This window comes from Pleurodeles waltl, chromosome 3_1 (genome assembly GCF_031143425.1).
Source record: "Pleurodeles waltl isolate 20211129_DDA chromosome 3_1, aPleWal1.hap1.20221129, whole genome shotgun sequence".
In the NCBI taxonomy this organism is placed as follows: Eukaryota; Metazoa; Chordata; class Amphibia; order Caudata; family Salamandridae; genus Pleurodeles; species Pleurodeles waltl.
Genome location: NC_090440.1, coordinates 1,991,432,727 through 1,991,457,546, shown reverse-complemented (window position 1 = coordinate 1,991,457,546; position 24,820 = coordinate 1,991,432,727). Strand labels below are relative to the sequence as shown.

The window sequence follows — 24,820 nt, the reverse complement described above, 5'->3', positions numbered from 1 at the left end:
ACTTTGCTAGGTTCATAAAGGAGATTAGCATGCTGAAAGCACTCGTTTGAAAATGGTCACAGCAATGAAATGAAAACATGTACAAATGATTCTCTACTGCAATATACACAGCAAATATATGTATCTATATATATATGTATATGTCACACTGTGAAGCAGATAACAAGAATTAAAAAATATGCATCACCATGAGGCAGGGGCACACCTGCTTTATCTCCCTCCTATCAGCATCAGATCGCCAGATCCCAGAAACGATCGTGGAGAGAGAGAGATCAATTATCCTCACAGGAGGGATGACACACCTCAGCGTCCTGAGCATGTCTGAGATCTGAATCACTCCCCGGTCCATCTGGTTTCGGCATCTTATGCTTTGAAACAACAAGAGAGGAGACTTCTAGAAACTCCTTCTCACTATATAAGATTATTATTTAAAAAATGCTGATTAATTTAGGTCATCTTTGAAAAGAAAACATGTCGGGACATGGCCAATACCCAAGGTGCCCTCAATCAAAACAAAACCGTTCCCTGCAGTCCTAGGACATTCTTATCAGCCTAAGCCTTTGGTGAGAAAAGAACACGTAAACATGCAAAATAAAAACATGAGCACATTGTATAAGGTGAGCATGCAAAATTACTTGCAGCTTTTTATGTGGCGATGGCTAATGCTAAAATAAAATCAACAGGCAAAATGAAGTTGATGGTCACTAATGTGACGGTGTGCTGCTAAACTAAGTGCAACGTGGCTGAGTGCAACATGGGGTCAGTGGTCAAAACACAAATATCATTACACTCTACCCTTTTGTTCAATGACTCATATACCGTATAGTCCTAGAATCAACTTTCTTTTCCCTTTAAAACATTACAAGCAAATTAGGTATGCATTGTACACAACAACATAATGAATTGACAAGAGCAATCACTATAACGCAATGAAAAAGCGATTAACTTATTGAGTATTCATGTATTATAAACAGTTAAACCAGGCACACCTACAACAAAAAGACTTATGCTTAGATACTCTTATTGGAATGATAACTGAATCACAGTCTTCACTTAATTGAATAGTGTCTCTAGGTTAACGAGTTGGTATAGACTTAGATGGAAACATTTGTCGTAATCATGTAAAGGTACACGGTCCACCTGTAATGTTTGCTGGAATGTAGGTAAAAGTGAGGTGCCCATACGAGAATAGTAAGCCAACTGGTGACTTAAACATTTTTTATGTGACTGGCAGCAGTCATCAGGTGATAGCAAGCCATGTGGTTGGTTCCATTAGAATTGCAATCAAACAGGTTGATAGGACATCCATGGTACTCTGCATTATTCCCATGCAGAACTTTGATATGTGAAGCACAACTTGCACCAAATAGATCAATAGGTATCGCCTTCAAAATCAGCAGGGGTGTTACGCAACGTGATCGATCTATCAATCAGGTTCAGGTTGGGGGTGCTGTCCCTCCCAACCCCGCACGCCCAAAGGGAGACCACACAGCACACTCATGGTCAGAGGCAAGTCGTAGTATGATCTGTAAAAGAAACAAGTATGATCTTTCTTGCAAATACCATTTGTCAGCTGGAATACGTTCCCATTTTCCATTCCTAGTTTTATGATCAGGAGGGTATTATTAGGACTCTTGGCTATAATTTCTGCAGGTTCTGGACGACCATTTGGGGATTCCACCAACACCTTAGCATCAGGGTTTTTGTCAGTTGACCCAAAACCTTCCTTTCCCTGTACTGTCAGAAGGGCTGGGGCAATCCCCTTCTTCACCAATCCTTCATACACTGGACTTATGACAAGTTGGGCCATTTTGTAAACATATAAGTCAAGACCTGCAGATTCGGGTGTGGCTGTGTAAGGAGCTGAAGCTCCGGGTTTTATTTCCCAGTACACAATGGTGTTGGTGGCCACATGTGGTTGTATCTGAGTTAACATTTTCATCAGGGCATTTTCATAATTTGTCAAGGGTCAGTTATTCAGAACCTGGAGGGCTTCAGTTAAATGCCCTCTCCAGTTTTTCAGAGTCCCATCAGATAATGTTTTAGCCAGAACCCCAGGGACTCTCCTGTTCTTCTCTGCTTTTGCCACCTGCTCCAATCTACATATTGTCCCTCGATAGTTAAATGCAACACAATGTCTCCTTCCTGCACTGTCCACAAGTCTAAAGCCTGTTGTATTATTTATTTTGCCAAATCAAAAGCACGTTGCTGCTCTTCACCCCATTCAAAATAATGTTTTTTTCTTGTCACTTTGTACTAAATGGTTAAGATTTTACTCAGATGAGGGTCATGCTGTCTCCAAAAATCACACAATCCCATGAATCACCGTCTCTCTTGCTTAGTTCGAGGAGTAGCAAACTCCAAAATCCTTTGTTTTACCTGTAGCAACATTTCTCTATATCCTGGCCACGTGTTACTCTGCAAAAGCACTGTGAATATATCTTTAACATCCTTAACTTCTTGCTGGGAGTAATCTTTGAAAGAATGCATTTCAACTCCTGCCAAAATCTGTGGGCTACTCTGTATTTTTCGTCTAAATATTGGCCATGTAGCTCACTCTGGCCCCCACCTTTTTTAGCCTCCTCATTACTGGAATGTGAAAAATCAGCTTTCCCTGCGACGGCTTGGTAGATATCAGCCTTATCTTGTAAAACGTATTCTGACAAGACAGCATAGTTACAGTATTTATTGTCATCAAGTTGTTTCTCTAATTTATTATTCTCATTTTCTAACTGTTTACACTTCCCATGCATGTTTCTGTAAGCAGACAAAAGTATCCGAACCCTCCTGTCAAGAACCAAAAAGCCATCATTCTGTTCAAAAGGCACCTTTTTTAAACCTATAAGTACAGTTAATAATTCTGTTTTATACAAGCACCCATCCCAAAATTTAGAAAGTCCTGATAAACAAGAAAACACATTTGCCAAAACATCATAAGGCATTTTAAGAGAAGGTTTGCAGTGCTTCCTTTAACTCTCTGAATACAAACATATTTTCACTTTTAAATCATACACTTCCAACCTCCCTTTAGTCTGTCCGACTGTGGCAAAATGTTTTGCTTCACTAATGACAGAGCAGAAACACTCATGCACTGACAAAAATCTCTGGAATGCACTTCTTAGTCTAAAGAAGACATTTATTAATTCACTTCGCATGGTTCGTAAAGGAGATTAGCATGCTGAAAGCACACGTTTAAAAATGTTCACAGCAATTAAATGAAAACATGTACAAATGATTCTCCACCGCAATATGCACAGCAAATATATGTATCTGTGTGTGTGTATGTATATGTGTATATATATATATATATATATTTATATATATCACAGTGCAAAGCAGATAAGGATTAAAAAAATATGCATTACCATGAGGCACGGACACATCTTCTTCATCTTCCTCCTATCAGCATCAGATCGCCAGATCCCAGATTGTGGAGAGAGAGAGAGATCAATGATCCTCACTGGAAGGATGACACCTCAGTGTCCTGAGCATGCTTGAGATCTGAATCACTGCCCAGTCCATCTGGTCTCGGCCTTTATACTTTGAACAAACAAGAGAGCAGAATTCTAGAAACTCCCTCTCGCTACATAAGACAGGTGAATAATAATCTCTCTGTGGGTTTTTTTGAGGTAAGGAAGGTAAAGTGGTGAAGCAAAAGATTTTGTTTAGATGAATAGTCTTCTTTTATTGAAATCTGCTACACGATAACCAAAAAAGTAGCCTCCAGAAGGGTTGCGGGCCAGGGTGCCACCACTACGTTAGCACACAGTGTACCTCGCTAGGATATTTGTCATGCTGCAACTTGGGCATCAGTGCACGTGTTCGTGAAGCACTACAGCCCTTATAGCCAGGTCCAACATGAAGGTTATTTTGGTCTGAGTCATAACACAACCTCACCACCAGGGGAGGTACTCCGCTTTGGCAGCTATTCAAAAGGTGAGGAATTTGTGGTTATGGGTATCTGTCAAAAAACGTATCTGTAATGGGTATCCGTCAAAAATTACTTACCTTTGGTCACTGTTTGTTTATCTAACTCTCAGCTCCCTCTTGCTCCTCTTTCTGTGAAATAAACTCTTTTCTATATAAAAAAGGTCCTAAATTAGAGATCTGTATACTGACATGAACAATTAGATTTTAGGCTTCGCGTCTGAGGCGCTGATGAATTCTGAAAGAAACTGACATTAGTGCACTTGGGTTGTGCCCAAATGCGGCTCCAGTTACTTCGGGGCCTAACGGAGTAGATGCTAAGAAGCTTAATGCCATCTACAGGCGCACAGGGGTTGTGCTGAAAACTTTGATCCTGTCTGGAAATTGGGAATATTTTAAAGATGAGGAATTTGAGTTAGAGTATCCACCAGAAAGACCTTTACCAAAGGTAAGTAACTTATTTGTCATGTTCGAAGTTTTTGGCCTGGTCATGGTCACAGTTGTTGAGTAAGTCTAAGTCAAAGTTGAAAGACAAATCTCAATGAAACCACGAATAATCTTAGCAGTAGTCCACCCCTGTCTGCTGTTTTTGCTCCAAGGAGAGGTTGCAGTGTTTGTTCTAAGGAACATTCCATTCTGAAACCTAATCCACAGTTGGAACAGATGTACCCTGAATTCCACAGCAGTTAGAGGCCCTCAAGAAGCAATTTCAAATGATTACTGGTGCCTCTCAAGCACACTTGGGCCCCATGGATCAACCAGGGCAGGCAGGGAAGATTTCTTATGATGGGGCTTACCCCGGAGCTGACTTGCCCCCATTATACCCTTGCTCTGCACCTTGCTGGCTCCAGGCCACACTTTGGGCAGAAGTCATGCTGGTTGCAACTGGATCAGTGCTAGCCACCCCTCTATAGGTGCAGGTTTCCCTTATGCCAATTTTAAAGCCAAGCTGAGTTCAGCTCAATTTCGATTTCAGCCAAATACTCATTACATATGTACCAAGGCCCAGTTTCTAGTCTGGGGAGGCCCTTACTCTGACTCTGACTGAACTTTTGTGTTCAGACTCTGAAGATCTACAGGGCAGTCAGAGAGTTCCTCATGACGAATATGATGAAAAGGAGGTTGGCGATTTACTTGCCCCTCACTACACTCATGCCTGTGTGTATTTAGACCTGCAAAATGCTAGTGACATCCATTCTTCCCATGAGATTGATTTGAACTTGCCACTGGGACCCTCTTATCAATGAGAGTTCCTCATTTGTGTTGGTGGTTCGCAGCGGTTATAGAATTTCAGTTGTCTGCGGTGGAGACCAAGGTAAATTTGCTCACAGAAATTTTGCTGCCAGATCCTTCAACTTCTAAAAATGTTGCTGCCCTTCAGTGAGGCCCAAATGGAGATTTTGATGGTGGCGTAATCATCTTCTTTTTCAGTACCACCAGTGAATCTCCCTTTTGCTAGGCGCCATAAACCTGCTTCACAAGACTCTGCTTTTTTGACGCAACACCAAGAAGCTGGGTTGTGTAGAACTGGTCAGTATAATAAACCAGAACGCTTTCCCATGACTCTACCTGATAGAGAATGAAAGAGCATTAATGCACTGGGTAAGAGACAGTTTAGCTCTGAGATCTTTTAATGCTGTTTTTCTGGAGCCGTACACATGTGGCCTGTGAGAAATGATTGAGATCTTACCTGATGTACCCAAGGAGTTTTGGAACTCACTTGCTCCCATGATTCACTTTGGACAGTATGCTGCTAAATATATTTTACATGCTGGTCTGGACACCACAGGCATTGTGGTCCATAGTAAAGGCACTGATGTGGAGGTACGGTCTGTGCCTGGGCGTGCACCACATGTTTCTCTGAAGACATACAAGTGTTTCTTGTTCATATGTAGTTTGTATCCAAGCTCTTCAGAGAAAGACTCAGTCTTGGAACATTTCAAAGATAGCTGTGCTGCTACTCTCTCCTTAGGCTTATTGTCTCCGGTGTGCTAATTTCACTAGCAATAAGAAAATTCTGAGGCTTATTTGGAGACTTTCCTAACTAGGGCCTTTTACAATATCCCACCCAGTTGTTCATGACTCAAGGTGGAGGAGGTGAAGGCAGAGGCCCTGGACATTAGCAAGGTCAGCAGTCTCTGTCCTCTTCGTCCCCTGGTGCAACTGATGGCAAGCATCTTTGAGTCCTCTTCCGTGATCATCTGTGGCCATTAGGAGGCAGGATCTGTATGTTTACCCTTAATGGTGTGCAAATAGCTCAGACCAGTGGGTCTTCAAGATTGTTTATACTGCTTAAGCCTGGTTGCAATCACTCTCATTGTTTATACTGCTTAAGCCTGGTTGCAATCACTCTCACCCTCTCTCTTCCCCTCTGCATTTCCAGGGTTCTGCATTTTTTTTTACTCTGACTTCAGTGGCTGATACTTTTATCTCTCAAAATAAGTACCGATTCTGCTTACCAAAGGGTCAATAGAGAGTCCCCATCGTAGAGAAGGGCACAGGGTGCTACTACCAGTACTTCTAGGTGCCCAATATAGATTCTGGGATGAGGCCAATCTTAGATCTTTGGTTCTTGAACAGCCTCCTTTAGTAGGACAAATTAAACATTGTGACACTTGTTTGACTCTGGAGGTTGGCTGGCATCCTAGGACTTGCAGGACTCATAGTTGCAGGTGCCTGTCCTGCAAATCTTTCATTCACATTGTGGTGGGGTCAGAACACATTCATTGCATCATCCTGCCCTTAAACTTCACGTTGGCTCTCCGAGCGTTAATGAAAGTATTGGCAGTGGTCACTACCCATCCTGGCAGGTCAGGAGTTCACATAGTCCTGTACCTCGATAAGGGGATGTAGGTGGGCTAGCCAGTAAGTCGGAGACCATCTATTGACAATCGTCCCATTGCTCTCTTTCTTGGGGATTCTTTGTCAACGAACTAAAATCCCATCTTCAGCAAGTTCAGATAATCCCCTTTATTGGGACTGTTTTGGACACAGTGGGTTTCAAAGCCTTTCCACAGTCACAAAAGACCAGAAGCATTCAGGATATATTCCTAATGTTTTGAACTTGTTTCTGAGGCTTCTTGATTTTTTGGCCTTGTGCATCCTGCTGGTGCCTTATGCCCATTAGTACATATGAGCTCTGCAGTAGGGTATTGACCTTCTGTGGGTACAGCACTTTGGAGTCTCTTTTGGCAGAATTCATAACTGGAACAAGGCAGCCCTAGACCTTCAGTAGAGGATGCCAACCTGACATCCAGCTGACCATTTTCCCTCTCCCATCCAGAGGTCATTGTGATGACTTATGTGTTATCTCTGGGGGTGTGGGGAGGGGCCTTTGTGGATCACCTGGACAAGGCAAAGATTAGATGCTTCTGCTTTCAGGTGGAGTGGCTGCACTATATCAACCTTCTGTACATGCATGCCATCTTGCTGGCCATGAAGGTTTTCTGCTTCCTGAAAGGGCACAACTGCTCAGGTTCTGATGATAGCACAACTGGTGTTCAGTACTACATAAAGGCAGGGTGGAGTGGGGTGCATGCATTCTGCCAGGAGGCACTTAGACTGCAGCGATGGCTAAACCTTTAAGGGGTTCTCTTGACTGTTTGTCATCTAGTGAACTCCCTCAGTATCAGGCATGAATCGCTCTGCAGATGTCATCTTACCCTCCGTGTGTGATATCTGCATTCAGAAGTGATTCAAGGCATATTTACCCAGTGTAATGTGCTTTTGGTGTATCTTTTCGTCTTCACTAGAACACTGTGTCTTGCCTTTTGCATTGTGGAGTTTACACCAGAGGTCTCATGGAGAGACTGGTTTCACCTTCCCTGGGACTTTGTCCCATTTATGTTTTTCCATCTGTGTCACTGCTTCCCCAAGTTTTGAAGGTCATGAGGGTCTCGGCTCAGCTCATCCAGGTCTGGTACTTCTAGCTGCTGACTCTGTGCATCTGCCCTCCTCTCCACTTGCCTCATCGGGGGGGAGGGGACGAGGGAACTGCTGTCCCAACAGCAGTGCAAAGTTTTTAACCCAAGCCACCACAACCTACACCTCCATGCGTGGCGATTGAGCTGAACCAACTGCGCGTTTGTTGACAAGTCTATGAAAGTTTTTGATGTGATTTTTACTGCACGTCACCCATGTATGAATGTAATACGGAAGTTCTAAAGAGCACACCTATCCAAATGGCAGCAGAGTGCTGGACAGAGTCAAAACAAAAGAAAGGCAATGAGTGATAGGAAAGGTAGCTGGGTTGTAGCTGGTTAATGCATTGTGATGTAATGTTCTTTACAGAGGTGAGTCTTCAACAATTTCCTGAACTGGAACCTTGTTCAGACGGCCCTGATGTATATGGGATGTTGTTCCAAATCCTGGGGGCATCGATGGGGGAATCCCTGTCACCCTGTTTTTTGTTGTGTGTTTTTTTTTTTCTCACACTTTATAGTCAGCAGTCTGATGGTGTCCTGGCTGTGTGTTTGCTGATGACTACCAGCGATGGGTAGGTTATTTGCAAGAAAAGTGCGGGTGGTAGTTGTGATGGTTTTGGAGATGATGCAGCTAGTTTGAAAGATGGTGTGGGACAGCATGGTGTGGCAGTGGAGTTCCATCAGGATGGAGGGGGATGTGTTCATATTTCTTAAGGCCCTGGTTGAGATGTGCTACAGCGTGTAGGATGCCCTTACAAGGTTCCAGTGTGGAGCCTGGGAGGCCAGTGAGTAGAATGTTAACACCATCCACATGTGGGAGTATGAGGGTCTGAACAGCAGTTCTGTAGCCACTTTCTCGAAGAAACAATTTCACTTCCTTTAGATGAGAGAACTGGTGCCATGCCATCTTTGGTTTTTAATACAATGTTTTCCTTGAAGGTGAAGTTGGTGTCCAGGGTCAATCCAAGCGACTTGGCATTCAGTGAAAGTTTAGATTTAAAGCTGTCAAGGTTCCTTTCATTAAGCCAGGTTTTTATTGTTTCTTGTTGTTCTTGTCAAATAATAGGAATTCTGTGCTAGCTGGGTTGAGCTTCAGTTAGGCACTGAAAATCTAGGTCTGGATGATGTGCAGGCAGTGTTTGAGGCATTGGTTGTCTGTAGCAGAGGAGACCTTTAAGTAGAGTTGTGTATCATTAGCATATTGGTGGCTCTTGATGCAGTTATCTGTGAGTAGAGCACCAAGCGGTTCCATGTAGGTAGAGCTTGAAGATGACAGGAAAAAATATCAACCCCGCGGGAACCCTACAAGTGATAGAGGCCTTTTGGGCCCTTGAGGAGCGCATGTGAATAAACAAGTGTTGGTTGGAAAGGGAGGAGGAGAACCAGTGAAGGAAATAGCCAGTGAATCCCATAAAAGTCTCCAATGTGCATTTGAAGTGTAACGGTTGACTGTGTCAAAGGCTGCCCAACCATAAAGTCAGTCTATTCTAGCCCTGGTGCATGGGCCGTCTGGTTGATACAGTTTAAGCTGAGCTTTCTTACAATTTGTTTAGTGTTTGGCCCAGCAAGGTCTTGCTGTGGTCACTGTTAACAGTTACTTGTCAGCACTTTTACCCTTCCAGCGTTTGCCTGATCAGCCCTAATTTTTTAAGTCAACAGTTGTGATGAGTTTGTTGAAAGGGCTTGCATATGTGTCCTCATGTGCCTTTTCTTGTGCTGCAGTGGGACCTTGAATTGGTCTTTGAATCGCAGACGTTTTTGAACCCATGCACCGTTTTTCTTTAAAGTTGCTGACTCTGTTTTCTTCACAGTGGTCTCCTCTGTATGCAGCATCATTTAGCTGCAGGCAATGTCTGTAGGAAGTTGGCTCTTTATATAATACAAAATGAGATATATTGTGCAAAGAGTTCAGGGGTTCCCTTACTAGTTGACAGGGACCTGTCCTAGCAATTTAAAGGTGCTCTTTTTGGGGGGTAGTGCAGTCGAGGAGCCTTAGGCTTATCAGAGAGGAGTGTGAGACATCTGCAGATACACACAGTCAATAAATAGAAACACGATTCAAAATGGAGATCCACACCAATTTACAAAAAATAACAAGTATCTTTATATATGTTTAGGCATCAGAATCAATTAGATCAGTTACGTATGTTTTGCAAGAAAAATCTTTACACTTTTTAAAAGTCGTCACTTAGTGCAATTTTTGGAAGCTGCAGTATTATCTTATGGAGGAAAAACAAAGACGGCAAATAGGTACAGTACAACAACTTACGGCATCAATCTCCTGGACTTGAGGTGTGGTCCTGACCTTTACCCAGTACACACCAACAGCCCAACTGGGCAGAAATGCGGAGGCCGGGTACAGAGGTGTAGTCCAGCGTTGGTTGCCCAATATTAGTCAGTAGGGATCGGTCCGGTTGCAAAGATGCTACAGATGAGGACTGGGGATCCAGTGGAGGAGAACCAACAAGTGGGTTTAAATTTTTGGATGGCCGGGGACGTGGGGACACCTCGGGTCCTCTTCTCCACGGTCCGGGGGTGACGGGTGCAAAGGTGTCTTGATGTGTTGGGTTTTCTCCACTGGGGCACTTGCGATTGAGGAAGTCTGCGTGCAGAGGCTGCAGGCAGCGTTGGTGAGTTTACAGTGGGTAAGTCTAAGGTGGGCTTCATTTCTTGAGGGCTGGGAAACCACGCTGACACTGTTGGTCCACTTCGACTCGGGCTGTGTGGCACAGGTGCAATGGTGCTTTCAGGTGTCAGCTTTTAGGCGGTCCGGAGTCCTCACAGTTTGTCTTGGGATGCCTGTAAGATGCAGGGAAGCACCTCTGCTGCTACACAGGAGTACCTGGGTCTTTGTTGAGGGCAGGCAGTCCCCCCAGGTTTTGGAGGCACAACAGCTGCAGGACAAGACAAACTTGGCGCAGTTCGGCAGGAGCAGCAGAAAGGCCAGCAGGGCTGAGTCCAGGTCAGGTTATTCTTCCTTTGGCTTCACGGCTCTTCAGTGTCCTCCTCCTTAGGTCAACAGGAATCTGCTTTCCTGGTGTCAGGGGCTCCCCTAAATGCTGCATTTAGGGGTGTTCCGGGGAGTGTAAGGTAATAGTCAATGGGCAACCTACCCATGGGGTCACTGCACTCCCTATATGACCACTTCTTGTGGGAAGTGGGCATAACCCTGTCTCAGAGTTCCTAAACACCAAGATGGCAGCTTTCTAAAAGTGGTGTCCACATCAGGCAGCGCAACTTAGCGATGAAACTGACCTGAGGGGTGGACATACCTCCCTGAATACAAAATTTCCTGCCTGTCGTGGTGCTAAGTGGGCCCTGGGGTGGGCAACTCTTCAGTGAGTGACACCAGATCTGCAAACTAATGGTGGCGGGCTTCTTTGAAGCCCCCTGCCTTGGAATTCAGAGTCACAGGTCTTCCGGTTGGATGGGGTGTGAAAACACCTCTCCAAAGCAGTCTTTGTCTCTGACTGCCCGAGAGCAAAGGCTGTAACTCTAGGGTGCCATAATCTTGTCTGATGGTGGCAGGCTATCTAAAACTTGTCAGTCCCCACACGGATAGTTGGTAGGTTTCCAGGGAACACCTCTAAGGTGCCCTCTAGAGGCATGCATTAATAAATCCATCACTGTCATCAGTGAGAGTTTATTAACATGAGATGTTTGATACCAAACATCCCTATTTTCAGTGAAGGCATCATGTAGCTGGGGAAATCCTAGTGACCAGTGCCAGCACATGTACTTAACGAGCATTTGCAATGCAATCGATCTTGCATTTGCTCCAGTTAGAGCTTTTGGCGTTGTAAATTTGTAACTGGACTTTTCTTGCCTACATTAGTTGACAAAAACGAAACGATTTAAAGCACCATGGCTGCCATGAACGTGAAGGAGAGACACAAAAGGAAAAATAAGTTTGCTCACAGTCAAACATATTGGCAATTGTGCAATTATCCATGTAACAGGGTCAGTCTACATAGCGATAACAAAATCTCCTCAAGGAGGGACAAACGTAAAGTATTTACCATTGATAACAGAGTATTTTTGAAAGGCAAGCCCACAAACGAGTGAAAGGGATGAGCGTGAGGTGGGCGTCGTTAAAAGCACACAATACTTAAAACAGGTCAAAGCGCTTTAGCGCTCAACCTAAAAATGGATAAAGACTTTAGCAACAAGGATATAGGGGACAGAAAAGGACAGACTGATAAAGGAGCAGAGAGAAGTGGACAGAAAGAGAAGGCTAATTATAGGGAGAGGAAAAGAGCAACAGAAGAGATACACTGGGAAAACAGGTGAGGTGCAGCAGAGAAAAAAAAGTAACTGTTTAAGCTGGAAAAGGGGTGCAGAAAGGCTGGAGGGGCAAACAGAAGGGAAAGTGGTATGGGAGAAAAAGATGGAGAACTATTGGTAGTGGAAATTCAGTATGAGGAGAATGATAGAGCTGAGGGAGGCGAGTGAGAGTGGTGAGGAGGCTAAGAAAACAGAGTTGGTTCTGCCAGGGTCTCCAAAGTAGGTACTCCATCTTCCCAGGATCTAAGAGCAAGTTACAAGTCTCTGCTTGATACATAATATTCAGCTCTTTTCCAAAATGTAAGTACAGTGAGGGATGCCTGTCACATACAGTGCATGAGTGCCTTCCCACAAGTTACAAACAGTGCAATCTCTCCTGTCTGCCTACACTATGCACCAGGTAAAAACAGTCTCTTATAGATGCCAATCAAAAGCACTCAGCAGGCGCTGCGGAGTCCAGTTTTTAATGAGGAAATCCAAGTGGTATTGCTGGGGAATTTCAAGATCAGTTAGAGCTCGTTGATGCTTTGACGTATGGAGTGGAGTGCACTGAAGGTGGTGGTGAGGAAGGAGAGCCTCTCAAGGGTCTCTGGCACTAGGCGGTGACTACAACAAGACCTACTTGAGGGAGAGGGGGTATTGACCCGACTGCAACAGCAGGTGGGAGGTCAGTAGATGAAGATGGTGGACGGGGCTCTACATTCGGCACAGCGTAGAGTACGAGAGTTATGGGACAGGTTAGATTTTTACACAAGGCTTCATAGGGAGGGAGGGAATTTGGGCAGCTGTTGGCATAGTTGCCTAAATGGGGAGACCTCCCCCTTTGATTCCTTCCTTGATTAGCCCAGGCAGAGCTGGCATAGCAGGTCATCTTGGGTTAAGTTGGGAAAAGTATACACCTGGAAGGGGTATACGGGATGCCTGCTGAAGACACACTGAATGGGATGCTGACCTTCATGGATCAGATTGATGTACCCTGCCATGCAGTGGCCCAGAGGGAGGGACTAGAGGGGGAGATACAACACAAAGAAAAAAGAACTGGCATATTTGATATGGCTTGCGGTAAGTGCCCAGGTCCTGATGGTCTCCCAGTGGAGTATTATCGGACTTACTCCGATTTGCTAGTTCCCAGAAATGTTTTTGGAGGCCAGGCCACAAGGTACACTGCCTCCTCCTATGCTCGATACCCTCATTGTGATGATCCCTCAGCCAGATAAAGATTCGAGAGACCCGGGATTCTGTAGGCTGCTGTCCATGCTGGATGTTGATACAACAATACTTTTGAAAACACTTGCAATGAAATTACAGCAAGTCGTGACACATCTGGTAGGTGAGGACCAATGTGGGTTTATGCTAGAATGGGGTACCCATATGAACCTTCAGCACCTTTCACACGTGCTGCACTCGGTTCCGGAGTCAGGCATAGAAGCTGCACCAGTGGCGCTGGACATCGAATAAGCTTTTGACACCCTGAACTGGGAATATCTGTGGGAGGTGTTAAGGTGCATGGTGCTGGTGCCAGGTTTCATATCCCGGTTTGTGACTCCTGTACACTGAGCCCACCACAAAGGTGCGGACTGTGAGCTGAATGTACGAGTCTCCATATAGGGAGGGGCACGCAACAGTGCTGCCTCATGTCACCACTCCCATTTGCCTTGGCGATGGAGCTACTGGCAATATACTTGAGACAAGATCTTAGGAACTGGGGTATACAAGTCTGGAACACCGTCCATATCATGTCAATGTATACCGATAACACCGTCTTTTACTTTAGTCGGCTGGCGAGTTCAGTGCCGGTGATGTTGGGGATAATGCTGCAGCCCTTCAGACAGGTTTCTGCCCTCCTGGTGCTTTACCAGCTCAGGCAGGGGAAGAAAGAACAAAGGATTTCCTGTGGGAGAGGGAGGCAACACCCTCTCCCTTGGAAATAGGTGTTACAAGGCTGGGGAGAGTAGCTTCCCCAAGCCACTGGTTTGCTTTGAAGGGCATATTGGTGCTCTTCTTTCATAAACTGGTTTGCACCAACTCAGGGACCCCGGTACCTTCTGTAGCGCAAAACTAGACAAAGAAAAGTGGAGTGACCACTCCCCTGTCCATCACCACCCTAGGGGTAGTGCCCAGAGCTCCTCCAGGTGGTCACTCGTTTCTGCCATCTTGAAACCAGATGTGCAGAGGCCCCTAGGAGCATCTGAGTGGCCAGGTCAAGCAGGTGATGTCGGAGACACCTCCTGATAGGTGGCCACCATGCAAGATGATCAAACCCTCTTTTAGGGCTATTTAGGGATTCCCTTGCGGGTGGGTCCCCAGATTCGGCATGCAAGACTCCATTAGGACTCCTCTGCATCATTTACTTCTGCTCCTGGCCACTGGAACCGCAACTAGACACTACAGGAGCCGACAAGACTGCAACTCCTGAGACGACCTTGCCTTGCAACATTGTTTCCCTGACTCTTTCCAGCAACTTCAACATTCCCCTGGCTGTCCATCCTCTGGGGTCGGCAAGACTTCAGCTGCACCAAGAAGCAAGAAGGAATCTCCCTTGGAGTGAAGGAGTCACTTCCCTGCATCTTCAGGCACCTACAGCAATGATGTCCGGCTGAAAGGATCTACTCTCCTCTGGAACTGCGTGGATCCTGCATCATAGGTGGTGGTCTGGAGTGGTCCCCTTGGTCCTCTCTGCCCACTTTCCAACTTGGGAGATGGTGAGCCCTTGTCTCTTCTTGCAGGACAGTACCCCTGTGCACTGCGACTCTTGCAGCAACCAAGGCTTGCTGTCTCCTGCTCTAAGGGATCTCCATGCTCCTAGAAGCCCTGGCCCCCAGCACCTCATCGTTGCAAGGACAGTCTCTCCTCTGCTGCTCCAACGATGTGGGACTTCTTTCCAGGTGTGCTGATTGGGCCTCAATGCAATTTACTGTGCCTGCTGCCAGTGGGTTGCCTGTGGAGGCTACATCTGCTGGCTCTTCCGACTGCTGAGGGTCAGCCTGGACTCCCCTCCAACGGATGAGTCCCCTGGACCTTGCTGGACCTCTTCAGCCTTGCAACTCTTCTTTTGCCTCCTCTTTCATTTGCCAAGGCATGTTGGTGGTTCTCCTAACCACTGACCATCTGTGACCCGGCGATTGACATGGGACACCATCTGCACCGCTCCAAGGACTCCTCTACAGCTCTTGGACTCCACAGCTGGACTTCTCCTTCCTCTGTCGACCCAGATTTTCATCCACAGAAGGGTGGGTAGTGGCTCCTGCCCTGACTGGACACTCCATCATGGACTTGATTAGGTCCCCTTCCTTTGCAGTTCCTCTTCTTCCAGAATCCACCTTTGAGTTCCTCCGGTCTGGTTCTGTTCTTGCACAATCCATTTTCTAAGTCCTCTTGTTAGTCCTTGGGGAAAACCACATACTTAACTCTGGTCGCTGGGGGTCACTAAGGTACTCACATCTTGGGGATCCGAGTTCTCCCAGCTCTCGTCTAACTACTCCATACCCTTGGGTTGGGAAATTCATTTCAAATTCGACTATTTTAGTATATGGTTTGGCCCTCCCCTAGGGCCCTGGCTATTTTCTTCAATTCTTGGTAATGCTCGTTCTGTCTATGCTAATGTCTGATTGATATCGTGTGTGTGTGTGTGTGTGTGTGTGTGTGTGTGTGTGTGTGTGTGTATATATATATATATATATGTGTGTGTATATATGTAGATATAGTATACTTGCCTCTGGTTGGAGGACTGCCTATAAGTAATCTAGTGTAGTGTTACTGTAATAAAGTACCTTTATTTTTGTAACACTGTGTGGTTCTTTTCATGTATGATAAGATACTGTGTGACTATTGTGGTGTTGTACAAGCTTTGCATGTCTCCTAGATAAGTCTTGGCTGCTCATCCACAGCTACCTCAAGAGAGCCCTGGCTTCCTAGATACTGTCTTCATTCACTAATAGGGGTTGCCTGGACCTGGTATAAGGTGCCACCATACACCAGGCCAGCTTCCTACAACCACAACTCAGTTGTGTTCTGACTGCCGGGCCATGGCTTCAAAACCTTTGAGGGAGCAGTCCCTGAGTCTAATGGCGGCCCGCAGTTGATGTCGACAGGCACAACTCCTCGGTGGTCACCGTCCCGGTCAAGAAGGTTGTCGCGGGACCGCTCCAGGAGCCCCAAGTCCTCTTAGTCCCACTCGAGGTCCTCTGGGCACTCAGGGAAGAAGCACAAGAAGAAGAAGTCCAAGCGGACTTCACCCTGCCTGTCGGCCGACGAGGCAAATCAGGAACGTCAACCTTCCAGGCAGTGTTCCGCGGAAATGTTGCCAGGGCTGTCTCCCAGCCTCCCCCCTTTCTGGGAGCCAGAGCGACACCCACTCAGCTCTAAGAGTTTTACGAGGCCATGCGTCTCGTATTTGAGCTAGCTGGCCCCACTGCTACACCTTCAGGCCCTGCGGGGTCGCAAGGGGCCCCATCAGGTTCCATGCCAGTGGCTTCGGCCTTAGCGCCGATGGGGTCTCTTTGATCTGATATTGGATCTGGAACAACACGAGTCCTCACAGTCTGCCTCCTCCGGCTTCGCTCCCAACGTCGACTTTCCTGGCTCCAACAACAGCATGAGCCCCATTCTGATAACCGATGCTCCGGAATAGTCTCGCTTGACGCTGATTCTGACGTGACCAGCAAGAATGGGAGGAGTCCCAGGAGCCTCTGGAGTCCCGATTGGAACAAATGGACTGAAATGAGGAGTCTGGAGAGGCCAGTGGACTGGATACCTCTCCAGATACTAGCATGCTCTCCCCTCCTACAGTGGATAAAGAGGAGGGAGCATCGTATGCAATGGTTGTGTATAGGGCAGCTGAGGTCTTGGACCTAGTTCTGTTTAGGGTGCCAGTCAGGACTAACCTTCAGCCGGGGGTTTCCACATCGGAAGCTTTTAATGAAGTCTTCACGGATGTCCTGGTGGGGACGTGGTCCAAACCCAGCATAGAGGCTCCTGTAAATAGGACAGTTAGCTGCCACCATCGCCCGGGCCTGGGGCGATCTGTTTGCCTCCTCAGAGAACGTGCATTGTCAACACTATTGTGCGTTTGAGTTTCCAAGGCGGCACTCGCTCGGCGATGCTTTTTGTCACGAGTGGAACTCAGTCCTCCTTTACGCCTTTCCATCCATTCCACTTCTACCCAGAGTTCTCAAGAAGATCAAGAACGACCAGGCCCTAGTAATCCTTGTGGCTCCGGACTGGGCAAGGAGAGTCTAGTATCCTGAGCTTCTGAAATTGAGCATCGGTCCTCCGATCAGGCTGCCCCTTTGGGAAGGTGTTGTTTCGCAGCAGCAGGTGAGGGTTCTCCACCCAAACCTGTTACCTCTATGCCATCATGGGTTGAGTGACGACAGTTGACAGCCTTCGACCTTCCTTGTGATGTCTGTAAGGTTATTCTAGCAGCCAGGCGTCCCTCCACCAACATAGTATATGCCGGCCATTGGAATTGTTCTGTAAGTTATTGTACAGAAAGATCTATTAATCTGCTTCTCTCTCTGATTTTCTTCTCTGTGTCTTATCCCTTGCCCAGGATGGGTCTGCCTTGGGCACTCTCAGTCGTTATCTTTCCACCTTATTGGCATTTCTTCAGTTGCCTGATCAGTCTGTTATTCAAATCACCTATTGTACATAGATTTCTCAGAGGGCTTGCGTAGGAATCTGGCTCTGTATAAACTATATCAAAATGAGTTCCCCAAGAGGCTTGACAGAGGCAATAATAGATAATACTAATGCTCTATTTGTGGTAGTGTGGTCGAGCAGTTAGGCTTATCAGAGGGTAGTGTTAAGCATTTGTTGTACACACACAAGCAACAATTGAAAAAACACACTCAAAGACTTAACTCCAGGCCAATAGGTTTTTATATAGACAAATATTATTTTGTTAATTTATTTTAAAGATTGATTTAGCAGGTAAGTACATTAAATGAAAGCTACTTTGCATAGTAATACTTAAGACTTTGAATAGATTCAATATTGTACACAGTTTTCTTTAAAATGGCAAAAAGCTATTTTAAAAGTGGACACAGTGCAATTTTCCACAGTTCCTAGAGGGGGGTAAGTAAAGTACAGTTTCTGAGGTAAGTACCACACTTACGGGTTCAGTCTCTGGGGCATAGGTAGCCCACCGTTAGGAGTTCAAGGCAACACCCAGCACGTAGCACCAGCAACACAAGGCCGGTCAGGTGCAGATGTCAAACAGGAGCCAAAATAACGTTGGCGCCTATGGAGACAGGGGGTACTCCGGTTCCAGTCTGTTTGCAGTTAAGTACCCGCATTGCCGGAGAGCATACCAGGGTGGTTTGGAGGAGTACTGGAGGGGCCCCAACAAGGCACAAAAACCACACCCTCAGCGGCACAGGGGCAGTCGGGTGCAGTGTGCCAACAGGGTGTTGGGTTCTCAATAGAACTCTATGGAGTGACCCGGGGGTCAATTAGGTGCCGCAGGCAGGGCACATGGGGGCCTGTCAGGCATGCCACCGACTGGGCAAGGGTGAGGGCCGCCTGCTGGTCATAGCTGCACCTGTGGTCTGTTTCTCACGGGCCTGGGGGCTGTGGGTGCAGTGCTTCTCCAGGCAGTTGCGGTCAGTGGGGTCCTCAGGATTCCCTCTGCAGGTGTCGTCGTGGGGGTGCAGAGAGGTCAGCCCAGGGTGGACACGTCGTCTAAGTCGCCTGGGGGTCCTCTCTGGATAGCTGCTTTCTCTGGACACGACCCGGGGGCGTCGGTTGCAGAGTAGTTGGACTCGCGCTTCTGGAGTGAGTCCCTTTAGTGTTGGTTTCTTGGCCTTTTCTTTGGGCAGGTCCGCTGTCCACAGGAGTTTCTTAGTTCTCAGTGATGCAGGCAGTCACCTGAAGGCTTTTCAGGGGTCCCCGGACCTGCAAGACGCATTACTTCTTTTCGTACAGCTTTTCAAAGTAGGTGACAAGCTGGTCGGGCTGGGGCCGAGTCAGTTGGTGTCTCCTTCTCTTCTCTGCAGGGTTTTCAGCTCAGCAGTCCTTCTTTCTTGAGGTCATCCGGCATCTCAAGAGCTGGGTTTAGGGTCGCCCCTAAATACTAAATTTAGGGGTGTGTTAGGGTTAGATGGCAGTAGGCAATGACTACTGTCCCTGAGGGTGGCTACACCCTCCTTGTGCTCTCTCCCTTTGGGGAGGGGGGCACATCCCTATTGGTTCAAATCCTCTAAAGCAAGATGGAGTATTTCTTAAGGAGGGGGGGTCACTTCAGCTCTGGTCACCTTAGGGGTGGACCTGACTGAGGGGGTGACTCCTCCTTGTTTTTCTCATTATCCCTCCGGGCTTGCTGCCAAAAGTGGGGTATCGTCTAGGGGGCGGGCATCTCCACTAGCTGAAATGCCCTGGGGCACTGTAACACCAGGCTTAAGCCTTTGAGGGGGGTCAGAAACTCGTCTCTTAGTGGCACAGACCAATCAGTCCTGCACTGAAGGATTAGATAAAATACAGGGGGCATCTCTAAGATGCCCTCTGTGTGCATTTTATAATAAATCCAGCAATGGCAACAGTGTGGGTTCATTATTCTGAGAAATTTGATACCAAGCTTCCCACTATTCAGTATTCCAGTCGGTGGCTTGCCCGAGAGGCCCCCCTGTGCCCTGCCTACAGTGCAAAGTACTCCGACAAACCCCCCCCCTGGTCTGCCCTCCGACAACGCGGGTACTTAACTGCAAGCAGACTGGAATAGGAGTACCCCCTGTCTCCATATGCACCCATGTTATTTTGGCTCATGTTTGACCTCTGCATCTGCCCTGTGTTGCTGGTGCTGGGTGCTTGGGGTTGCCTTGAACCCCCCCAGCAGTGGGCTACCTATACCCCTGAAACTGAACCCGTAAGTACTTACCTCCCACAGGAACTGTTAAAAATTGCAGTGTCCACTTTTAAAATAGCTTTTTTTCCATTTGAATGAAAACAGTGTACAATACTGAATCTATTCAAAGTCTCAACTATTACTATGCACAGTACCTTTCATTTAATGTACTTACCTGCTAAATGAATCCTGTGGTTCTAAAAATAGATTAACAAAAGAATATTTTTCTATATATAAAAAAAAAGTCTCTATCAGATGAACAAGTTAAATTCAGTAACGCATTATCTGGTAGAGACTTTATCTAGCTGCAGATTCCTTATACCCACCCATGCCTCCACACTCTGAAGACACGTCTAATACAGTCAGGGATTGTCGCTTTCAGGGCCCACGTTTTTTGCACAGTCAGACTGTTATTTCTTTCCATGGCTCTGTGCTTAAGGCATGGAAGTTTGTGGAAAAGGAACTGATGTACGCGTGCCTTTGTGGAGCCTTCATAGGCGACGGTGACGTCACATATGGCTCCAAAGACGCCGACGACTCCACACAGATTTGAACAATGCCACCCGGCGGCGCACGCAAGGACATTGCTTTGCAAAAGTTCTGGATTTCAAGATGACGCCAGGAAATTCTGAGGTAAGGAATCTGCTGCTATATAGAGTCTCTACCAGATAATGTGTAGCTGAAAATGAGTAACTTCTTCATCATGAAAAATTTTAGTAAAAACATTTTTTTTTTAAAAAGAAAGAAAGAAATGCTACACCTTCACCAAGAATGCGCCTCCTGAAGGCTTTCGGTCTAATTCTGCAATTTTGGCTAGGATTTTCCAGAGCTGAACGTCTGCCAGACTGCTATCTTCACAGGAAAAGTAATTTTGCTTCTTCATTCCTGCAAAATTTTCTTTGCTAAAATGTATTCCTCAGATCCACTACCCCTTTGTGTACTACTTTGTTAGCTGTTCATAAGGTTAGGGATCTACAGTTGGAAGTATCCGTTAAAGTTACTTGCCTTTCGTAATGCTCTTTCTGGTGGATATCCTATCTAACCTCAGTTTTCTCACTGATCCACCTTCCTCGTTCTGTTGAGTAGACTTCAGATAGATCATAAGGTCCCAATTAAGATTCAGCACACTGCCTGATTAAGAATTAGTCAGTCAGTTCCTCTGCCTCTACAGGTACAGAATTATTATTATTATTTTTTTTTAAAGAGACTGAGGTCCTTAAACGGGGTGGCAGGGAGGCCATTGGTGGTCAGCATTTCTGGAGGAATTGCAAAGCGCTGCAAAGGTTCCAAAGGTGACAACTATCAGCTCGTGTGAGCTTTTGCAGAAGAAGATTCAGGATCCTATTTGACGCCTGGGGAATTCAAAAGGTGAGGAATTTGGTTAAGTTATCCACCAGAAAGAATGTTACGGAAGGTAAGCTCTTGTTTCTCTTTCAGTGTTACTAGATGATATCTGTGTCCTGGTATTTACATTCCTCTTGCTTTTTTTTTTATTTATTTTTTATAGGTGTGCATGTTGCTACCTCAGGAGTCTATTACACCTGTTAACAGTTCTGTATTTTTCATTTGCAACTCCCTCAAAGTTAGATTAAGGAATCAACATACCCTTTACATTCATGATTGGTAGACAATAAATTTCTAGCACCATCTTCTTATGGTTTGCCGTTTGACATTGAGCAATCACTAATATAAAAGCTGCCATCCGGAAAAACACAGGATGTGAATCTAGGCAATTTTTCTACTCCATTTTTTTAAGCGTGTAGGAAAATTCATAAGGAGAACACAGATGCACACTTTCTTCGACTGAAGTTGGGCCACATCCGTTTTTGTTGCCCATGATGTTGGAGTTGGACAGACATTCTACTTTTTGTAGCTACCAGTTCATTTTGATACAGAACAGGATTTTCAAAGCCACAGTATGTCTGTACTGAGTTCACTGTTTTTTAATTCTTGTATCATCCACACCTGTGTCTGGAAACCCATTGAGATTTCCTCTTTTGAAGAACTCTGCTCTTTACTGAAGCCCGCCATCATAATTGATGCATCACTGCTCTCATAGTTGTATAAACTAAGGGTATTTGGTTTCTTTCAGTAGCCTTTAAAACAAAAACATTGAGAGAGTTGGTAATGGTTGCAGGTCACTTACTTCAAACATGCTGTATTGAAGCAGACAACAACAGTGTGCAGAACACAAAGTGTACAGTGTTGAGGTTGTGACTGCAGGATAGTTTCAGCAATGGGTTTACGGCTGTCAATGTTAGAATTTCATTGCTCCATCTTCTGGCAAGTAAATGTAACCCATGTTTTGCTTTTCTCAAAGGCTGTGTCGGAGCTGCAAAACAAAATGGCAGGCGCGGATCTCCTCGATCAGTAGGAAGTGGTACTCACATGGAGGTATCAGCTAGTGCCAAGCCTGATGAAAGGCAGTCTGATGTTTTGGGATTGAGTGTTCAGAGTGTTTCCAGCCTGAATGGGTTCACGTCTGCTGAGAAGGCAAGGAAGATTGGCACATTTGGGTAAGTGAGAGGTTTTACTAAATATCATTCTGTAATTTGAATATACGAATGATGTGCTTGCTGAAACCCACTGGCACTTTAGAGTCTTCTTCCTCATTAAGGTAGTAAAATTTGTGTGCAGATTGATGACTCCGCGAGTGGTTAAGCTATTCTTTCTGAGGTCCCAATATGATACAGTTATGTACAGCAATGAGCTTGCAGTGTTTGTGAGTAGAGTTAACTTTTCCCACCATATTTAATCTTATGTTTCGAAGAGGAAAATTTGCTTTGACATGGACAAAGTAAACCATTTAGTGGTGCTATAACAAGGAAGACATTATACCGTCGTCTTTTAGGAAATCTAGAACACCTCAATCTCATTAATTGGAACACTACTTGATTATTGTTGAGACTCTTTCCTACTCAATAATGAATTGTTTGATTGTGAAGATATATAACATTTCTTAATCTTCTGATCCGTCACCCTGTTTGCTTTTCCTGTAGGCCCAGTTCGAAAGGGTGTGGTTTAGATTCTGCATTGCTGGTCAGCTCGGACTCTGGCTCTGAACCTGGAGAGGTGCAAGCTGTGCTGTCTGAAGAGGCCTCATCCACAATAGATGACGGTATGTCAGCATTGATATTTAGGTATTGCTTTGTATGGCACTAAAAGGTAATGTAAAACTTATTTTTCACTTGTAAAAACGTTATAGGAAGAGGTAGTAAAGAGACTGTCTGGATGAAATACATGTTTACTTGCATAGGCTGACCACCTCCACTGTTTCCAGTCCTATATTTTTGTGTAATATCCTAATCACTATTGAGATTGTTTTAGTTGTTGCTGATGCTGGATTTGCATTGGTATGGTAAGAGTGAAAGATCTGACGTATGAAAGTTGCATACCTTGTCTTGTCCACAGCTGCTGGCGAGTCTACAAACAAAATCCCGTTTGGAATGCAGTCTCTTAACATGAGTACTAGTATCTCATTGCAGGTGTGTATGTGCCCTCATCCTCTGTTTGCTTTTCCAACTCCCCTAGGTTAAAACTTCTTAGTGGAATTCCCATTTTTTCGTCAATGACATTTTTTTGCCATCTCCACTCACCACTTTTTGTGCTCACTGCACTTGCCTCACTGTATTCCATGGTCCCTTTAGCACCTGCTTCAAGGAATGCATTTAGGATGAAGGACCATTTCCAGTAACTGAACTAGGCAGTGATTGTATTTAATACCTTAGGAACATCAATCTAAAGAATTCAGGTGTCTTCTGCACCTGCTTTATATATATTAGGTCTCATTGCCAAAGAGGCATATGGGCCTGTTGACGTTCAGGTGGGATAGTCCCAGAACAGTTATCCTGGCTTGGAAGCCTAATGTAGAAGCCCCCGAAGATCTGCCTTTTAAGACCAGATTGAGGGAAACTATTTGTAATTATTTTAGAAAGAACAAAGGTTCGGCTGCATCCCCTCTCTGAGAATGGGAAGTGTTTAAAATTGTGATAAGACAACAGTGCATAGTCACAATGTCTCAGGGCCAAGTGCAACTCCCCGGGGAAATTCTGAAGCAGGAGAAGTTAGAAAATGCTGGCACAGGAAATCTGCTTCCGCTTATAGTTTTCCGGAGGAGGAACTGTTTGAAATGATAGTTGCAATAGTCGCGTGACAAGTGCGATAAAGCCTGGCCTGCCAACCCCGTTAAATGGAGCTCCCAAATACTGAAGACACATAACACGGAGGGACAACTGGTTCATACTCAGTCAGAAATTAACACAGCTTTTAAGGCTTCTTATACTCCGCTTCATGCTGTGAGGGAGGACTCCAATACCTAGCCCCTTCATGATTGTCGTAGTGGCTAGGAAAGAAGGTCTGGTGAGGCTGCAACCTCTGAAGGCCATGATTATTTCAGTGCAGAAAGTGTGAGGTTCAGTAAAAGCTCTGGCAACACCAGAGGCAAGGTGTTTGGATTGGATGCTTCACCTATTGATCTTTATGCAACCTACATAGATGATTTGACTTCTATTCTGACTGAACTTTATAGCAAAGCCATTGGTGCTAGGCTACCTCCCACCAGCAGTGTCGGAGACATTGATCATCCCACTACTGAAAAAGAGAAAGGACAAGGAAGAGATGACATGTTAGAGGCCAGTATCTGTTCTTAATGTGGATTATAAGGTGCTCAGTATCATTATAGTAAATAGTTTACTTCCCAGTCTTGACCAACTTACCTACACTGATCAGACAGGATTTGTTACCACTCATAGTACAGTACCCTTTATAGAAATGCTGGAGCAGGCTTTCATTCTCCCCTGAGAGGTTTCTTCGAAGGCCCTAGCGGTTTCAATAGATATTGAAAAGT

The 24,820-nt window shown here is 45.6% G+C and overlaps 1 protein-coding gene across 4 annotated transcripts in view; it reads left to right on the top strand.

Moving 5' to 3' along the window:
* TRIM37 (tripartite motif containing 37) overlaps positions 1–24,820 on the top strand; it is a 943,514-nt gene that overhangs the window by 853,014 nt on the left and 65,680 nt on the right. For all 4 annotated transcript variants that reach the window (XM_069226401.1, XM_069226400.1, XM_069226402.1 and 1 more), the window contains 2 exons: positions 22,295–22,490; positions 22,974–23,092. In XM_069226401.1, the coding sequence (XP_069082502.1) occupies positions 22,295–22,490; positions 22,974–23,092 (315 nt within the window). The remainder of the gene's footprint in view (positions 1–22,294; positions 22,491–22,973; positions 23,093–24,820) is intronic.